The sequence below is a fragment of the Rhinolophus sinicus genome, linkage group LG03, assembly GCF_036562045.2.
Source record: "Rhinolophus sinicus isolate RSC01 linkage group LG03, ASM3656204v1, whole genome shotgun sequence".
NCBI classification, from domain to species: Eukaryota; Metazoa; Chordata; class Mammalia; order Chiroptera; family Rhinolophidae; genus Rhinolophus; species Rhinolophus sinicus.
In genome coordinates this window covers 101,266,091-101,285,781 of record NC_133753.1, presented here as the reverse complement: position 1 = coordinate 101,285,781, position 19,691 = coordinate 101,266,091, and the positions used below count along the sequence as shown (strand labels likewise).

Here is a 19,691-nt window from a genome sequence, read left to right as displayed (position 1 = left end):
TTGCTCAGGGCAGCACAGAAGGAGGCCTAAGGCCTGAGGCACAGAGTGCTGTCCTTTGGGGAGGACTGAAGGCCACCAGGGGGCACTGTGGCCCCAGAAATGCCCGAAGGCCCCAGGCTGTGGCCAGTGCCAGAACAGCCCCTGAGCCTTCTTGGAAGAGACCCCTCACCGTGCACCCTGCTGACCCACCAGTTGGCTAACCCAGCCTTGGCTGGGCCCAGCCCCCAGGCCAGGGTGGCGACAGCGGCTTCACCCCCACCTGCTCCATCTCCTGGGTTCCTGCGGCACGCCAAGCCCTTTATATACCTCCCAAGAGTCAGGTCAGAACAAACGATCCCGTTTACAGAGAGGCTTTATCCGTAAATCCCAGGGTGTCCACCCCAGCTATGTCCATGCCCTTCCTCATAGCAGGGGAAGGCCCCACCGGTTCAGGCCCTGAATGGATTTCTTCCTTCAGACATCACTGAGCCCCTCTTTGTACCCAGAAGGTAGGTGTTCCTGGCAGAAGTGAGGGGTCTGACATGGGGCTGGGAGAAGAGGCTGGACCTAAGGGAAGGACCAGATCATGGAGGGAGGCCTGTGGGTGGCAGGGTTGGGGTGTGCCCTTCAGCTGGTAGGCCCTGGGTGGCCTACAAGAGCTTTAAGCCGGCCCTGTGGGGGACAGGCCCAGGGAGACCCCAAATGCCATGACCTTCTGGCCTGGGGATGGAGTCCTTCGTCCTTGCATGTGGGATGAGACTGAAGAGCAGGGTCACCTTGCTGTGTCACACACGTTTCGGAGGGAAGATGGACACAAGTTGTGGTGAGATATGGGAGAGGGACCTTAGGAGGGGACAAGTTTAGTTCTGGGCCCTGGGTGTCCACAGGGACAGTCACCAACAGGAGCATGTCCAAAAACGGTGCTGAGACCGAGCCTGTGGGGGTGGGTAGACAGGCCCCTGGAGAATGGAGAGTGTGGGGCGCAGAGGAGGCTCAGGTGAGTAGCATCCTACCTCAGGGATGAGGCCCTGGGGACAGAAGGGACAGGGCAGAGGTGGGGACACCTACGGAGAGGTGGACGGCTGCCCAGCAGAGTAAGCCCCTATCCCTGGAAGTGTGCATGCAGCCTAATGTGGAGGCGACCCAAGCACGGCATGAGGGTTGGATAAAAGGCCAGCGGGGTGATTCCTTGGACTGCTTATTTTATGTCACCAGTCCATGGTCACCCAGAATGGTCTCCACCAGGTCCCTGGGGTAGAAGCGACTTGCAGTCCCCAGAGCCATCTGTGGGCATGGGGCAGATGGGGTGGGGTTGCCTGGGCTGGGTTTCTTGGGTATCTGTGTCTGCCTGTTACTAAGGGGTGGGCACACAGGTCCCGGCCCATGCACACATATGACACTGAGAATGTGCAAGGGCCCTGACAGCAAACCCTCCATCATAGGCTGCCCAGCCAGCTGGTGCCAGGCCGCTTTGTTAAGCTGGCCTGGAGAGCCTGCCACTGCTGCTGCTGCAAAGGCACCCAGACACTGGGTTAGCGGCCAGCATGACCTCTGAGGGTGCAAGGCGGAGTGCTGGGAGTGGCCACCCCTGAAGAGGTGGCTCTGGGTGAAACTGAGGGCTGGCTGGCATGAACTCACAGCAGACATGGAGGACGGCTGTGTGTGAGGCACAGGGAGGAGACTGGGCAGGCCGGGCAGTGGAGGTGAGGGGGTGAGACCGAAGGAAGGCCCAGGGCAGAGGCGGGAGACTGAGGCTGCAGCAGCCGGGCCTGGACGTGGTCCGGAGCCCAGCTGGATCCCAGTGGTGGCCCATCGCTCCACGCTGTGGGTATGGGATGAGGCCAGGAAACTGATGGTGTGGGCAACCCTGAAGGAGGGATGGGCCTCCCCCATGCCTGGAATTGGCCCCCACACAGGGACGGGGTGAGCATCAGCGGGGTTTGGCTCTGGTGAGTATGAGCTAGTGGAACAGTAAGGGGATGCGTGTGGGGAGTTGGACTGGTGGGCCTGGGGCTGGAGATACAGGCCGGGGGGAGCTCAGGGCTGGCTGAGCCCCCAGCGGAAGACATGGGCAGAACCTTCGGGAATGGCAGCATTTTCAGGGGTGTCCGGGCAAAGACCCAGAGAAGAGGCGGCAAGAAGCAGGATGGAAATCAAGAGGAAGTGTCTTAAGGCACCAACTTGAATAGGGACTGGCAATGAGTAAGCAGGGGCCACCGGTGTCTCTAGGAAGGCTGAGTGAGGTGAGGGCTGGAGTGAGTCCTCTGGTGAAGAGTTTGGTCAAGATGGTGGTGGAGCGGGGAGCAGCTGGGGTGTGAAAAAGGGACTGGGGACCACTCTGGACAGATGCCAGATGAGGCTGTACAATGGGCAGAGCCTGGTGTGAGGGGCCGTCCTCGAGAACAAGGGTCTTCAGGACGGTGGAGCGTGAGGAATGGAGTCTGTGGAGAGGGAGGGGCTGCGTGTAGGAGAGGGAGGGGCCGTGGCGTTGAGCGCGATGGGGTGGAGAGAGAACGCTTGTCTCTGAAAGGCGGCAGAGGCCCCTACGAGGTGGGCCCAAGATAGCCTCCTACCCTCATGAAACTTCATGGGACCTCGTCCTTCTGGGAGAATCTGGGAACGCTTCCTAGAGGGTGCCTTTCACAAAGAGGAGAAAGAAATCAAAGCAAGGTCAACACTTAAGGAGGCTGGATTATGACTTAAGGTCAAGGCATGATTCCTGACTGCAGATTGATGAAATGCAGACACTTATCAGAATTGGAGTCGGATGGCAAGGCCTGCGGTGTTGTGTCTACGGCTTTCTGGAGGGTGGGGGACCCTGCGTTATTCAATCAGCCACCTGTAAGCCAGGCAGGCACTCTGGAGCTGCTCAATGTGTACACCGGCCGCGCTCGGAGGGCTCTGAGGGGAGCTGAGCAGCTTGCACATCCACCCCTCCCCTCCTTGGCTGTCCCCACGGGTGCCCAGAGATGAGTGCTGGGCACTCCGTGCCTGCAGGTGCCAGCCCCTCGCTCCTACCCAAGGGGTCCCCCAGCGAGGGTCCTCCCTCTCCTGCAACGTCAGCCCTGCTTCGCCTTTCCACAAGCACACAAGCATGTTATTCCCCGCCCTCCCTCCCTCCTTACACCGCCCCCTCCAGCAAAATTCCAAGAAGAAGTTGTCTCTTCTAAGTGTTTGCTTCCCTAAACCTTTCCCACCAGACGAATGCCCACTACATCACCTGTCCTTGCCAAGGCTGCCAATGACCTCGCACATCGTTATGTCCTCAGCCCTCATCTTACTGACCCATCAGCACCTTGTTTGTGGTCCCTGCACCCTCCCGGCCCTCCTGTCCCACTGGCTGCTCCTTCTCAGTTTCCTTTGCTGGTTCTCCTCCTCACTAAGCTGTGACCACGCTGCCCCCAGGGCGCCAGCCCCCAAGTGCCTTTCTCTTCCCTCCCCACGCTGGCCCCTTTGAGTGCCATTGATAAGCTGATGACTCTCCAGTGCCTGTCTCCAGTGTACCCTTTTGCCGGGGCTCATTCTCTGCTTGGATGTATAACTGGCATCTCAAACTGAACGGGTCCATAATGGATGCCTGACCGCCCCCCCCCCCCAATCTGCTTCACCACAGCAGGACCCCCTGTTGCACAGCCCCAGGACACCCTGGTGTCCCCAGGGTGGTGGCTCAGACCAAATCCGGGGGAAGGGGCAGGGGTAGCCATGCTCATCTCTCTCCTTACATCTAACCTATAGCCAAGTCCTATTTTTGGCTCTACTTTCCAAACACACAGAAGCCAATCACTTTGCACATTGCCACCACCTGGTCCGAGTCACGACCCCTCATTTTGATTATGGTAACAGTCTCCTTGCTGGTCTTCCTTTCCCACCCTCACTCCTACAATCGAGTCACAAAGCAGCAGCCAGAGAACCTTTAAGACAGTAAGATCAGACCACCCTCTGTTCAAACCCTGCAACGGCCCCCACATCCCTCAGAGTAACAGCCAAAGCCCTGCAATGGCCCACAAGGCCCCCCAGCTCTGCCTCCCCCTTGTCTGTCTGACCTGGTCGTTTCCTACTCTGCCCTGTGGTTACTCTGCTCTAGCGACACTAGTTCTCGGCACATACACACCACAGGACCTTTGCACTTGCTGTTCCTTGTCTGGAAGGTTCTTCCCTCGGGCACCTGCACGTCAAGACTTTATTCACACGTTACCTTCCTATGAGGCCACTCTGACCACCTGACTTAACACTTTAACCCTCCACTTGCTCCTCCAGTCCCCTCGACCTTATTTTTCTCCCAAAAAATTGACCACCCTCTGTGCTACTATGTAATTCAGTCATTTATTGTTTACCATCTGTCTCCCCCACTAGGAGGTAAGCTCCATGTTTGTCCCCTGCGATGCCCCAGTGCCCAGAGCAGCGGCACATGGTCAGCCCTCAATGCCCATTAGCTGATGGGCTGAGTGGATCCCACCCAGCAGGGAAGCACGACGGGCTGGGCGCCGCCAGCCGGCCTCTGCTGGTCCCACGGCCTGCTAACTGCTAGGCCTCATCTGGAGCCCTCCAGGCTGGGTCTGGCATGGGGACTGCACATCTGCCAGCGTGAAGCCCCAGGGCGGCCCTGCACCTCGCCAATGAGTGCACACTTGGTGGACGGGTTGGGGGTACTTGCTCCCCAGCTGGGACCCCTGGACCCCAAGCATGGCTGCAGAGGCTCTTGGCTACACCTGAGTCCTTCTAGACGTTAGAAGGGAAGAACAAGCCTCACCTAGGGCTGCCACCCTCCAGACCGGCTTTGTTCTTGTCAAGCGTGGTCGTCCTTCCACCGGGTACGCCCTTCCCCTGCACAGCGTCCTATTTCTTTGACACTGTCGCCTCCGTGCTTGTGCCAGCCCTCAGTTTGGTGTGTCCTCTCTGCCTGCCTGCCGCAAATACCTCTTCCCATTTCCAGGCTGCTCCCTGTGAAGTCCTGCTGTTTCCCAAGTCATTGCTCAGATGCCCCCTCAGTACCAATTACAGCGCCGGCCTCGGCTGTGGCTCTGTACCTGGTCTGTCGCCCCTCTGAGCTGTGGGTGACTCGAGGCTGCCAGACACTCAGCCTGGAGCTCGTCCCTGGCACAGAGCAGTTCTCAGTGGCAATCTGCTGAACAAATCTGAAGGGGCTCCAAGAGGGAGGTGGCCTTAGCTGGGCCGCGTGGCATCACCAAGCCTGTGCCTGCCCCTCACCCTCTACCTTGGCACCATTGACATTTGGGGCCAGGTTATTCTTTGTTGGGGGTGCGGGGCTGTCCTATGCATTGTAGGACATTATGCATCTCTGGCTGCTCCCCTCTAGATGTCAGGAGCACCTTCCCACCCATGGTGACAGCTCAAAATGTCTCCAAATACTGCCAATGTCCTGGGGACAAAGTCACCCCCAATTGAAAACCATGGCCCTAGAGACTCTCCTCAGCCATGGGAGGCTTTGGGTTTGGCTGTAACAGGACGGGAATCAGCCTTGACAGATGCTTCAATCAGATGATCTTTAAGAGGAAACCGCCCCTGTGGCAGGTGCAGCCCCCCCATAGAAGAGTGAGGAGCAAGGAGGGCCCTCCTTCTTGTCTGTGGCAGAGCCCAGGGGTGGCAGCCTCAGCCACCCGAGGAACCTGAGACCTGAATTTTCAACAGGGGCTGAAGAGAGCCGCTGAGGCGGAGGACGCTGCTGCCTGAGCTTTGTGCCAGTCAGCACGTCAGGCGTGTGACGTTTGGCTGGCAGCTGCTGGTGAGCTGGCTAACCTGGAGGAGCGCCTGGGCCCGTGCAGGGGCCCTTCCTGCATCAGCACAAGGTGAAGACAACTTTGACTGGAAGTTGCTGCTCTAGCATCCAGATCTGATGAAATATCACCATCATCGACAGCCCCATGAGCGTGTACTGTGCCCGCCATGGGCTCAGATGCCGTGGGCTCAGACGCCGCGCTGAGCGGTTCACAGACATTATCCCAGCAGCCTTGTGAGTCTGGCATGATCGTATCCCCTTTCCAGAGATGGAAACAGAAGCTCAAAGAAGTTAAACTCATTCATTCTTTCAGAAAAGATTTCCTGAGCATCGACTAAGACTTGTCCAAGGTCACCGGCTGGTAAGAGAAGATAATAGGACCCAACGCAGTGCCCCTGGGTCGCAAGGAAGGGCCCCGATGCCCCCAGGAAAGTGAGTGGGGTCCTCAGACATCACTGCCCGGAGCCCTCCCTGCTCCCTTCCCTGAACAGAGTAGCTCTGTTTTCACCTGTCTACAAACCATTTGGCTCCAAAAAAAAGGCCCTTCCTACTGACATTCTGAGAGGTCAGGCTTCTTGGAAGAGGCAGGAACTTCCAAATGCCTGCCCAATGCTGGGCATGGGCTGCGCCGCCGACCTCCCACCCCCATTAACACACCACCCCACGTGGGGTGGGCCAGACTCGGATCAAGAGCCCAACGACCAGGGGCCCCCACCAACATCACAGTCCAGGCTCTTAGCTCAGCCCCCTACACCCCTACCACCCTACAGGAAACAATGCCACGCTGACGCAGAGACCAGCCAGCTGCGTGTGCCCCAGAGCCAGTGTGCTAGGGCCATGAAGGAAGCAACAGGCCCCAAGGCAGCCACTCAGAGGCTCTTTTAAACACAGCAGACAGGACCACGGCAGACAACTCGCGCACTCTAATAATTAGATCATCTCGCCGCCACCTTACCCCGTACATCTGCAATTGTGTTTCCTTAGGGCATCAAATGAGGTGCATCTTTTTGTTCAGACCCACGTTACTCTAGGGCGAGGAGAAAGGCCAAACACTGCACACTCTGCCTGGGGTGAGGGCATCGCGTTGCAGTCACAACATGAAATCTTGCTCCCTTTTCTGCCTCTGGAACTGGCAGTTTACCAAAACAGGCCTGCAAAACCATGTGCAACTGCTGTTTAATTAAATCTCACTTCTAAAGTACTTTGGGGAGACTTTCTGGATAAAAGGACTTGGTGCTAAGTGGGTTTTTTTTTTTTTTTAATTATAATTTAGTTAGATCTTTAAAAAGTGGGGGTACACCTAAACTAGGAAGGAGAAAAAGTGGAATCTTAGCTGAGTTAGACTTTAGTTTATCTGAATGGTAGAGGTCTAGTGGTTTTATGCTAATTTCTCCCACCTGGGGAGGGACAGACTTTTGGGGGCAGCTTTAGACACACCATGTCCTTGAGTGACCAGAGGAGACTCCAGGCTGCTGGGAGCACCTGGCACCGGCGGGAGGGTGTCCCGTGTTCTGGGGTCTCCACTGGAGGGAGGATGGGGTCTGCCTTAACTCCCTGTCTAACTTAGTGCTTCTGTGTGGGAGCTTCACGTTCTGAAAAGCGCAAAGGAACGCACAAGGAACTATTCCCTAACCAGTCACACATTAGTGAGGGTGGCGATACTTCTCCAGCCCCGTAGATCTCAAGATGAGAAACATCCTGTCACAAGCACGTGGACCACCTAGCAGCCAACTCTCAGAGCTTTCCCACCTCCAGCCCTGAGCGCTGGCTGGACAGACCACTTTTCAGGAGCCCAGTCATTCCAAAAACCCACAAGACACCATTCCGTCCTTCCTCTGTGGGAACTCACTTGCCTGAATTAACAGGTGCCCTTGGCTGGTCCTTCTTTACACGAGTCAGGGACAAAGAGAGAGACCCCTGCAGAGCAGGCTGAGGCCAGGCACCCAAGCCCCATTCACTGTGCTGTACCCAGCACCATCGGCCCCCACTCCTGGTCCTCACAAGCCTGTGAGATAGGCGATGGCGCCATTTCACAGATAAGAAAGCAGATGCTAGGAGGGTCAGTGCTTCAAGGATACCCGAAGAGTAAGGGTGACAACAGCAAGCAGGGACGCAGGGCTTACGGAACATGTACTGTGTTGCCCGGACAGAAAACTGGTGCCCACATCACCACGCAGCCCAACCCTGGCTCAGGTTTCTGCTGACACCTGCCCAGGGCCATGTGCCACCGGAAGCACTCTCAGGAAGGTGGAGGGAATGGCTACCTCTGAATGGCAACTGTGGAGGTGCCTTTGGACCCAGAATGAAAGTGTTTGCTGCTTCTCAGGCCAGAGCACTTTAAATAAAAACGACCCACACGTTCTTATGTTTGTATAAAAGATATTTACTTCAATTATCACACCTAGGGTGCTAGTGAATAATAATAATACATGGTGTGAGTTTCATACAGTGATATTGCTTCTCCATATCATATAGGGACCGTTGTACAGTGCTGAGAACAAACATCGTATGGCTAACCAAAGACAGAAGGGACAACGCCGGGGGGCCGACGGGTGCCTCCCCCACCCCCACGCCAGCCGGATCAACTTTTGACTCTTAATGTCGAAAACAAATAGCAAGAAATAAAATGTTACCAGAGATGGGTCACAGCAACACAGCAGAGGCTTCTCAAAGCTATTTGTACAAAAAGATGACGCTCTTTTTTTTTTTTTTTTTTTTTTTGGTCAATTGGGTCTCTGTGAGGATTAAAAAAAAATGTCTGTGATTGTTGAATATTAACAAACGAGCTCTAAAAACATCTAAGACTTAGTGTGTTACAGAAAATATAAAATACTGCTAATATGTAAGACACCACGATACACTGGGGGGAGCTGAGCTTATTAAGAATTCTCCGGAAGAAGTCCGCCACTCCGAGAGCGCGCTTGGCTTGTGCTGTTAGTAGTCTGGACAGGAGCGTGGCTGCCCGCTCGCAGGCAAGTAGTTATTGCACAATCGCAAAGAGCTAGGTCTTCCTCAGTGGAAAGGGGCGTGGGAAAAACCACCTTTTCTTGTTTTCCCACTGGTATTTTATAACAAGCTATTCTCAAATGCTTTAAGAATTTTGAATGAATCCTCACGTCTCCAAAATGCACAGCATTTTCTGAGGGGTCTCAGATGGTGGGACATGAGAGGCCCGTTTTCTCAAGGAAAGAGGCAGAAAACGGCTCAAGAGAGAAATGCATAGACTAATTAGAGAGAAATGAAAACTCTTTGGGGGAGACGGGGGCAGTTCTTTTATTGGAGGGCTTGCTTTCAAAGAGATGAGAACAAAATCAGGACCCCCACTAATTCCAGAGAAGGGGAAAAGTCATGGCACGGAAAGTGGGCCCTTTGGGAGCCGAGGCAGCTGTCTGGCTCCGCCTGGGGTGGGCAGAGCCCCTGCCTTGGCCTGGGGGGAGCTTCCTTCTCCTATCCCATGAGGGGGAGCCCACAGGCCGGAGGCCAGCCCCACCTCACCCTCACACTCGATTGCAAACAACCGGGTGTCGTGTTGGCTGTGCTTCTAGCCACAGAAAGCTCTGCCCACATCTAACCTCCTTCCACACTTAACCACATTAAGGGGAAAAGGGGCTCCCCCATGACCTCCCTGGTGTAGGTCCTCAAGCCACAGCAGTACCAAGAAACACTGTTGCTTTGCAAGATGGTTTTGACCAAATTTGTATGCAAGAAAAACAACAACAACAACAAAAAGCCAACCAAAACATGTCAACCCATGTGAGCCTTGCAAGAAACCACTCTCTCACTCGGAAGTCACAGCCCTGGCCAGGCCGCTACACCCTCTGACCAGGGCTCGCTGAAACTTCATGAACCCAGAAGTCTTACCAGAGGCTCTAGGAGGCTTTGGGGAACTGAACTATGCTTTTCTAAGTCTTCTCTGCAGCTCCTCACACGAGTGTTCAACTCGGCACTTCCTCATACTGGTAGATTTTTGTTCATTAACTCTCTCACTTAAAAAGTTAGACATGTAGAGATCACCAGTTTTTGAGTGGCTACTCTGGAGACAGACATCTGATTCTGCTGGAGAAGGTCCCTCTGCCCCGAGTCAAATCCCCAGACCCTTCGGTTCTTTTTTGGGGGGGTGGGTGGGGAGGGCAGGAGGCAGAAGACAGTAACCACTGGAGTGACAGCAAAAAGCATTTACAACAACAACAACACAAAACAACAATACACTCCTGATTAGTACTTAAATGATTAACATAATAATAAATAGAAGAGGATAGAAATAATTTTTTTTTTTCCTCAAGGAAACATCCTTTTATAATTATCCTCACACACGCTGGCAGGTCAGTAGCAGTCAATCCATCTCAACAAGGGAAGGTTAAGTGCTGGAAGGGAGGCTGTGGTCTCACATTGGGAAGGTTCTCAGCTGCTGAGTCACAAATGCCCCCACCCTGCCACCCAGCGCCCTGCAGAGCGAGGCCTCGGTGGTCAGCAAGAGGCAGGTGGGGAAGTGGGGGGCTGGGGAAGCTGGTATTCCCTTCAGTTCATGAACAAACGGAACTACAGTGAACAAACATACTCATCCACAACCTGAACCGTCCTGGTCTAAAGCTTACTTTGAGTTCATTTGGTGTGCAATACGTTATCTCTTAAAAATGAAGAAAAATGATCTCTATTGCACAGAGCTTTTACACATAGTCATCTATTTAAGTGCTTTCCGTTTAAAGCAAACTACCAAAAAAAGAAAAAAGAAAAAAAAGAAAAAGGAAAATGAAAAAGGAGCAAAAAGGAACTATAAAACAAAAGCAGCCCCGCGCCACTTCAATGTGTCTTGCTGACGGAGTCTGGTTTCACCAATGGAAGTCCCAACGCTTCCGTACATACTGTGCTTCTGATTATTTTCCATAGGGATGTGACATTGGGATATAAGGCACCTTTCCTTTCTGATCACAGAAAGCTTGATACATAGCAAACAGCATATTTTGTGGTAGAAATTAAAGCCTAAACACTACAGAAATTACAGTAACACAAGACTAAACTTAACAGTATTGGATGAACTAAAATGACCCATGAAAAGCAACTCAAAGGTATTTTAAGTTTAATAACAGGGATGGGAAGTGCACATTTATGCATAGCCTAGTGTCTTTCTCTCACTAGCCTTTTAAGGATTCTTCGCCTACAATGCCCAACTTTTAAAGTTAGCATTTTGGAGGAGACTAGGCGCTTTGGAAATGTCTTGTTAAAGCTAAATGTCACTTCATCCAAAAATGAAAATGGGGACGATGCCACCGTCAGTGTGGACACAGTATCTTTGGAGGGAGGAGGTGATGGAAGAGCGGTAGCCAGGACTGGGCGGGGGCAGTTCATGTAAGTGAGACAGACGCGGGGAACCACATTTCCCTCTTCTTCCTCAACCAGGCGACCAGGAGTTAGGCTCACAGGCTGCTGGGGCAGAAGACTCAGGGGAGTGGCTCATTTTTGCTCAGCTCACTGCTCATCACGGCCCCTCCTCTACTCTGAGGGCCCTGGCCTCAACTTCCAGCACACCTCTAAGGGGCTAACAGGTCAGATCTCTTTAGAACTGTATTTGAACTTGTTTCTCCTTCCTATCCTGGTATGTTTCAAAAAGCAGAAACTGATGGGGATGGAAATGACATTGTCAAATTGGACTATTTTCTTAGCAAGCAAGTGTGCTGGCCAGCCCGCCATTCAGTGCTCCGGAAAATGGAATTTCGTAGTTTGGGAGTCCCAGGCCACCACCTTGCCACTCAGGGTAGCAGCTCTGCCTTGCAGGTCATGAAGTCTCCCCTAATGTCATCAAGGTCCTCTCAAAATTGCAGAAGCACTGGGGGGATTTCTAAATATGAGCTTTTCCTGGTGAATGCCCGAGCACACGATGACGGCACAAATCTTAGGCTCCCACTTCCGAATTCTTTCCATCAGGAGAACACTTTGGCCAACAGGGATGGTGGACCTACGTCCAACCAGCAGCTCTGGGAGCTGGTTTTTTGCAGCACTGGGTGGAAATTGGCATATTCTTTTGGGAAGAAAGGGTCATGTGTTTGAAAAATGGGTGAACGGGCTGAAGAAGGCCATATCCTCTCCTGTCCTTGAGATGCTTCCAGAGTGTCACAGTGGAGCTGAAGTCATACCCTCCCAGTGCCAGAGACAACAAAGACAGTTCTGCAATGCCAGACAGGAACCCTGGGGGAGTGTCCTCAAGTGGATGTTTAGGGGCAGCCCAGGGCAAGGGAAGTGGCTGTGACAGATCTTAACAGCTGAGCAGGAACAGGCAGAAAGCAACGACAGGCCAAAGACAAGGCCCTCTGAGGCCGCAGACTGCCCTGCCTGCCAAGGAAACAGCTGCCAGAAGCTTCAGGAACAGGTGGAAGTCAAGAGAAGAATCCACAGATGTCTGTCCATGTTGTGCTCACGAGAGAAGACGCCTGCCTACCAGGCTAAGATACACTCATGGATGCCACTTTTCTAGTTTTTTCTCTCCTGGGAGCCCACTTGTCGCATGGTTCTGAGGGGTGCGGGGTGAGGAGTGATGTCAAGTGGCAGAATGGGTTAGTGAGGTAGACAGGGACAGATGAGGAGTGTGACAAGGGAGGCCATCCAGGGAGGGAGCCGAACCTCCAGCCTGAAGGACGCGGGTAATAGCCCCACCACACGTACCAGAACCTCGCCTTCCTATACCGTGTTTCCCTGAAAAGAAGACCTAGCTGGACCATCAGCTCTAATGTGTCTTTTGGAGCAAAAATTAATATAAGACCCGGTCTCATATTATGTTAGATAAGACCTGGTCTTCTATTACATTAAAATAAAACTGGGTCTTATATTAATGTTTGCTCCAAAAGATGCATTAGAGCTGATGGTCCAGCTAGGTCTTCTTTTTGGGGAAACATGGTATTTCCCCCGCACAGCTGGCTTACGGGCCTCTGAAAGCAGGTGCCTGGGATAGCTACAGGCACTCTTGTTTTTATAGGCCTGTTGAGAGGCGCGTGTCATATAGTGCGTTTAAGGCAAAAGCTACTGTCCCCCAGGTCTAGTCTCTATCACTGTTTCACTCGGAGCTAATCCCAAAGGACGTGCACATACTTCCTCTGCTAGTTTCAGAGAGGTTTGTTTTTCTAAAATCAGAGGAATGAAAAACATTGCATAGACTGTCAATAGACTTCATTGATCACCACATGAAAGGACATGAGTTCAGGAGGAACAAACACCCAGTCCGGCTTTAGCTGGGAGAGCACCCTCCTGCAGACTGAGCTGTCCGGAGACTCTCGCTCCAGCGTCTCAGGGCGTGTCTGTGAGTGATTTTAGGAGTCAGCCGACACCAGAGCTCTCCCTGGGATTAAACTACAACCTGCCTCTGCTTGGTTTGCTCATGAGCTGCACAACTGATGTGCCCTGGCCAGGGAGACAGATGGGGTTTTCCTTCCTTCATGAGCTGGCCAGCTGGACCCAGGGGTGGGTGTGGGTGGGGAGGATCTCTCACGGCCAGAGAGAGCACGGAGGAACATTTATTTAGCCCAAAGCGCTGTAGCACTCTGGGTCTGGACTACCAACTAGCACACCTGAATGTCCACATTGGTCAGGATGGTTTTCAAATGGGGCGAGAACAAAGACACCAACAGGGTGGAGACTGGGCAGGGAGGCATTTGTGCTTTGGAAGTAAAGGGAGGCTACGAACGATTATCTTTTTGCTCAGTCTGTCTCAGGTATTTTACCAGACACAGCAGCCAGGGTTTGATAGTAGTCATACGAGTCAAGATCCTGGCAGTTCCTGAGACTTCTCCCAGGCCTACATCGCGGGGCAGTCTGCCACCTCATGTTGTGGTATCCCTCAGACAGGTCGGCTCTGAGAATAACTGAGTCGAGCTAAACGGCTGTGGCAATCCTTTCTAAAGAAGAGCAGCCTGGCGGACAGAAATCACACACATTTGACTGATCAGGAAGGTCAAGGGAGGAGTTGACCCGGGAGCCGGGCAGTGGAAGTGAGCGGGCACGGGTCTAGGTCAGAACCCACAAACCTTCCACCACAGACACCAGAGGAGAGAGTGGGCAGGAACCAAGGGGCAAGAGGCTGATTGCGAACACAGATTTTATGTGGAGCCTCCACTTAGCCAGCTAAGTAATGGCAGAAACCTTAAGTTATGAACACTGCCTCCAATTAACAAAAAGAAGCCATTTAAAATGGTATAATGGAGCTTGTAATTAAGTGTTAATGTTTTATACGGAACCGTTTTCCCCAGGGGAGAGGTACAAATCAGCTTTTTAAACTGATGGAGCAGAAAGAGGAGGAGGTCGGCTGCCTGTGGGAGGCCTGCGTGGAACGCCGCGGAGAGGACGCTGTTCAAGGCACTTGGATATTGCTTATCAAGATGAGAGATCAACCCTTGGACTCAAATTCAGGGGTGCAATGAGGAGGGGGACGCTTCCCCCTGCCGACAGAGTTCTGTCATTTAGTGGCAGCTCTTAGAAGTATTATAGACAGTGACAGCTTAACACAAAAGAGCATAGGGTTGGGATTGTAATAAAAAAATAAATAAAGAAATAATACAAACACTGAACTGCAAGCAAAATTTAACCAACTGATTGTATCGAGCACCCAGATGTAAGTCTGGCAAAAAAAGACAGAATGGAAATCAACAATAACCTAGTTGAAACAACAATAACAACAACAACAACAACAACAACAAAAATGACTAAATTGCTTGGAAGAGCCAAAATGGCTGTTTTAGACTGTTACTATTTGGCCACTAGGATAGACAAATTTATACTTTTTCAGTTTCCTCGATTTAACACCTCTGTAAATAACAGTCATGCCTTTAAAACTAAAACACTACCCTAATATTTCCTGTTAACTCCCTGCTTTTGATTCTGATGAAAATCAGATAGTTAGTGATTCATCACACATGATGACAAAATTCCCTCGAGGTTTTTGTGGAGAGGACACCACAGTACTGTCAGGGGCTCTGCTACTCACTGTCCTAAGGGTCACTAACGCAAACTCGCTCTTCTTAAAGTACCTGAATTGAGCCAGATGTTAATCTGTTTCCCCTTAAGCTCCTCCATCTTGAATTCTCTTCTCGCTGAACCAGATTCCAAGTTCAGAGATGATGCAACCATCAAAAGACCAACGGCCTGCCTCTCAGCCTCCTAGAGCCTTCTGAAAACTTCTCATTCATGAAAAGGCATTGTCTTTAGTGTAGTGACTCTTAAATTTGTGAAAACTTGAACTAAGTGCTGCAGTTGCAGGTTAAAAGACTGTAAATGAAATATATAATTTCTAAAACGTCATGCAAGAAATGTGGTTTCACATCTTACAGTCCAAGTCCTACAAGGTAATTAATACAAACACACTGAGGTGTAACAGCGGGAGCAAACCTCTAGAATTATAACTCCCTCCCACCCCCCAAAATCAAAAAAGATAATATTAATTAAACTTAAGAAATAATGAATGCACCATTAAAATGTCATCCAAAGATGTTGACCTAAGACAAAGGTTTCAATGATACACAATACGGTCAAAAAGTTTTCAATCAGTAATATACAGTATGACAACTACATCTTGTAAATTATACCCAATACTGCCGGCAGTCTATCCCTCTAAAGAATATTTGCCCCTTTCATCCCTTCCTAACAATCAGATAATAAAATACAGCACCTATAAATAAGCAAAAAAAAATATATATATATACCGAAATCATCTATTGTTAGTTTAAAGATATGGCAATAAAGGAGTCTAAATTAGCAAACTTGTAGAAGCCATAACTGATAAAACAGCTTATTGAAAAAAGGTGGCAGTAATGCACTCTATGTGTGCACAGGTACTTAAGAAAATACACAGACGTATAAAATTGCACACACGCACACACGCACGCTCTCATCCACCTCTATTCTCACGCATATACACATAGACAAAGGAGGAATCAGAGACAAGTTAGACTTTTTGATTTGTACTTAGACTGCCCTAAAAGACTAAGTAAAAGACTGCATAAAAAAATGTTCCAAGAGGCAAAATGAATGAAGGGCCAATAGTCTGGTCTGGAAGTGAAGAGCATCAACGTTTTGGTGTGAGTTTGGGCCGTCTCTACAGGGGTGGGAGCAGTGCCCAGACTGCCACGTTCTCTCTTCTGCAGGGAAGGAAGCTTCCCACGACGTCAACAGTCATCAGTGCTTGTGGTGGGAAGAAAGGGAAAGAGAGAGTGCTCGCGAGCCCTGCCCAGGCCCAGGGAGTGGCGTCCCCTGGTGGGGCTCAGTCCATCAGGCGCCCGGGAGAGTGGTGTGAGGTGTGGTGCCTTCTGTGCCAAGGAAAGGCTGCTGTCTAAGAGGGGGGGCCCCGCTTGGCCCCAGAACTGTCTGCTGCGCTCTTAGTGGCCTACTCTTTCCTCCTTTCTTTAAATGCTCGCACATGTGCAGACGCACTAACACAGACGTAGACACCATAAATTAAACAAAATGAATGGGTACATGCTACAGTTCTAACTTGTCTCCTAAACCTCCGAGATATGAGGTCTGATCAGCGTGCTCTGCGGTTAGAGGTTAAAAAGCAGATTATAAAATACCTAGATTCGGATCTTTTCTTTTTGTCCTGATTTGGCCTAGAATGGAGTGTATTAAACAGACCCTGGTCAGCAAAAGCCCAGAGTCAGTTAAAGCTATGGATCAATGTGCACTACATGTCAGGATTCTATTCACGTACAAGAAAACACTACGTCAGCTACCACAAAATCAGATATTTTCCTGATGTGACTTCTCTTTTTGTTAAAAAATATGTGGAGTAAATGTGTTTTATTTTAATTCAAAGTTTCAAACGAGAAGATTCTTTTCTTGAAAATATTTAGGAATCCAAACTAGTGTGTTTAGAGTCGGTTTGACTGTGCAATCTCTTAGTGGCAACTGAACAGCTACAAAAACTTTCTTTTTTAATTTTTCTGAAAAATCCCCCCCCTTTCCTGGTTTAAGAAGATAATAGTGTATTATCGCTCTGAAGCCATTAGATGGCAGATAAAAAGCCCCCTTTTAATATGTGGGTTTGATTTTTTTTTTTAAAGCCCACACGAAAGAGGAGGGCGCAAGGCAAAGCTGTAAGAGTTATTCCAGAACCTGTGGAAATCACTTAGGGCAATAAAAAAAACACTTCAGGGTACAAAAAAGCTCGACTACACATTTCCGTTTTCTTCCTCGAAAACACGACATAGATTGGGCTTAATGCTCCTTTGTTTTCTATATGCACCTTGGCCTATGGCGATTTTGCCCTGTGGCCCGCAGGGCGGTAAGTGCGCAACACGGTCCAGGCCTCGGAGTCGGCGCCCGCCCCCTGCCCGGCCGGCCAGACTCGGCCCGGCCAGACTCGACTCGGCTCAGCCTGGCCAGATGGGCGGGCGGCGCCTCTCAGAACTCCCATTCGATGGGCTCCTCCCGGCTGGCAGCCTTCTCCAGGCGGTGGATTATGCTGTTCAAGTTCGCGGCCTTCTTCTTCCTCAAGGGGTTGTCCCGCGAGTCCCTGGCGCCCGCCGCCTCGGGGAGGCCGAAGAGGCTCTGCAGGGAGCTGGGCCTGCGGGCGGCCGCCGGCGCGCTGGTGCTTGGCAAAGCGGAACTCCTGTCGGCGCCGTCCCGGGCCCTGCAGGGGCCCTCCCCCGGGGGGGCGGCTGAGGTAGCGGCGTCCTCCCTGGCCGCGGGCGTGGCGGCGGGGTTTGGCATGGGCCCCGGGCCCTCCGCGGGACCCTCGGGCAGTGGTGGCACCCGGGGTCGGCCCTCTTCGTCAGCGTCGTCCGAGGCCACGGTCCCCAAGGGCAGCGGCTCCGCCTTCTCCGCTGGCCGCGGCGCCTCCTCCCGCTCCTCCGGGGCCGTGGCCGGCTCGGCTGGCCCTCCCTGAGACTTGGTGGCGGCTGCAGGGCCGCCAGACTCCTCGGTGTCCCCGGCGCTCGGCCCCTCGGCAGCCTCCACGCCGTCGCAGCTGTCACCCTCCGAGCTGGGCGCTGGCCGGCTGCTTCGGGCTGTGGGGGAGTCACTGGCCCCGGCCTGGCCCTGGCTCCCGGCCTGAATCTCCTCAATGAACAGTTCTCTACGGATCCGAGACCTAGGAGACACAAACAGGGAGGGCTCCATGAGTGGCTGCAGTGCATGGGAGGGCACAGGCCCTTCCCTTGGAGCTCAGGCCTCCTGCCATCCCTGTTCCACCCTCTTCTCTCCTCTGCACTGAATCTCACACTCCCACCCGGGCCTGCAAGCCCCCTAAGGCCTTACCACCCACAAAGCAGAGCTAGGGCTCTGGAGTTGCCCCAATCTAGAGTCATTGGCTAGGAGCCTGCGCAAAACCCCTATTGTTTCCCAAAGTCTGTGCCTTTGCATAAGTTGTCCCTTGGTTGGAATGCCAGCCCCTCCTCTCGGCTAGGAGAGAGTGCCAGTGTTACTTGTAATTTACAGGCACCGTTTCCTCCATCTCCATCCCACCCACCTCCAACTAGGCTGTGTGAATGGCCTGGTCCCATTTACTCTTTGCACACCCCAGGCCTAGCATGGTGCTTACTGCTACATAGTAATAAATACTGGCCGAATTAATAAATGGAAATGCATGATGAATGATAATCACTGTTTCCTCATCAGGACTCCATGAGGAGAACCAATTATTAGTGCCCAAAGTGAAACCTTCAGCATCCAGCTCTGAGCCAGTTCAGGGGCTCTGGTTCAGGGTGAGGTGGGATTCCATCAAATTATTTTCAACTAATTTCCTCCTTTGAAAGGAGAAGACTGGGGAAGGGTCACTTTTGATCAAGCAGGAAGGAGACCAAATATGTTCTCCCACACATCAAGCATGTTTTAATCAAGCTGAGTGCAGCTGACAGTGACAAATGTGCTCTAGCACTTTGTTGGGTCTGAAGGAAACAGCTGGGGTCCTAGTCTTCGCTGTTTTGGAGCCCTTGGTGACATCATGAAAGGGCTCTTGTTAAGTCTTTTTGTGCCAAAGTTTCTCCTCCCATAATGCTGACTGTACTAGGCTCATTCAGAAGTCTCTTTAGGTGTTTATTCCCAAGAGCTGAAAAAGCCAACTGTTAGTGGAAAAGCATCTTCAGGTAAATTAGCTCCAAGCCCAATGTCCTGCAGAAACTAGGCCTGCAAAAAGCTCTTGGGTTAGGCATGCATGAAAATATTTTCTGCAGCACACACAACTCAATACAGGGAACGTTTTTTGAGACCCTACTAGATGGCAGGTCCTGTGCTGGATGTGGGCAGTGTTGGAGCCAAAGGGCCTCTGGCTGCAGTTTCGTCCAGTATGTTGGGGTTCTTGTGGTGGTTATCTGCTAGTTATTTGCTCCCTGCATAGGGTGAACTCTGACTTGTCCTGAAGATCTCTGAGCCTGATTTGCAGGGTGAGGTCCTGAAGCCCCTTAGAAGTTCCCAGGGGTACCAGAAGACTTTCCTCCTTCCCTGGGGCTACTGTGGGGACCTATGAAATGGCAGTTCTTGTCAACAGGTTCCTGGGGCATTTTGTTGGGAAGGCAAAACTATTCGTTAGTGGCTTTCAAGCCCCTTTTGGAGTCAATACCCAATCCCATCCCACTCGGGTTTGGGCAGCTAATGGTTTGGTTCTAGCCAGGCCACAGGCCCACCAGGTACTAACTCTGTTTTGCAGGGACAGACTGGCCCAGAACAGAGCACAGGCTTTTTGGAACCAGGCAAACCTGGGTTTGAAGTCTGGCTTGTCACTTACTACCTGAACAACTTGGAAAATTTCCTTAACCTTTTTAAGCTTCCGTTTTATCATCTAAAAATTTTCTTATCTTTGCAGAGATGTGAAGATTAAATAAAATGTTTATGTATAATAAAGGACACAAGCAGATTAAAAACAAAACAAAAGAGGAACTATTCTCACCATGCAGCTGCCTTCTGAATGCCAGAATCTCTGTTACAAGCACTAAGGCTGAGGTAGAAAGGCTGGGGGAGGGGAGGGAAGGGACAAATTCATGCCTGGGGCGGGGGATTCAGG

General features: G+C 51.7%; 1 protein-coding gene across 10 annotated transcripts in view; it reads right to left on the bottom strand.

Annotated features, from left to right (window-relative positions):
- Nucleotides 1-19,691, bottom strand: part of CUX1 (cut like homeobox 1) — a 346,923-nt gene that overhangs the window by 10,023 nt on the left and 317,209 nt on the right. For 7 of the 10 annotated variants that reach the window (XM_074328374.1, XM_074328378.1, XM_019752708.2 and 4 more), the window contains one exon: nucleotides 8,076-17,783. The exons of the other annotated variants lie outside the window; for them this stretch is intronic. In XM_074328374.1, the coding sequence (XP_074184475.1) occupies nucleotides 17,096-17,783 (688 nt within the window). In that variant the 3' untranslated portion in view covers nucleotides 8,076-17,095. Of the gene's footprint in view, nucleotides 1-8,075; nucleotides 17,784-19,691 lie in introns of those variants that run through there. 10 annotated transcript variants of the gene reach the window in all.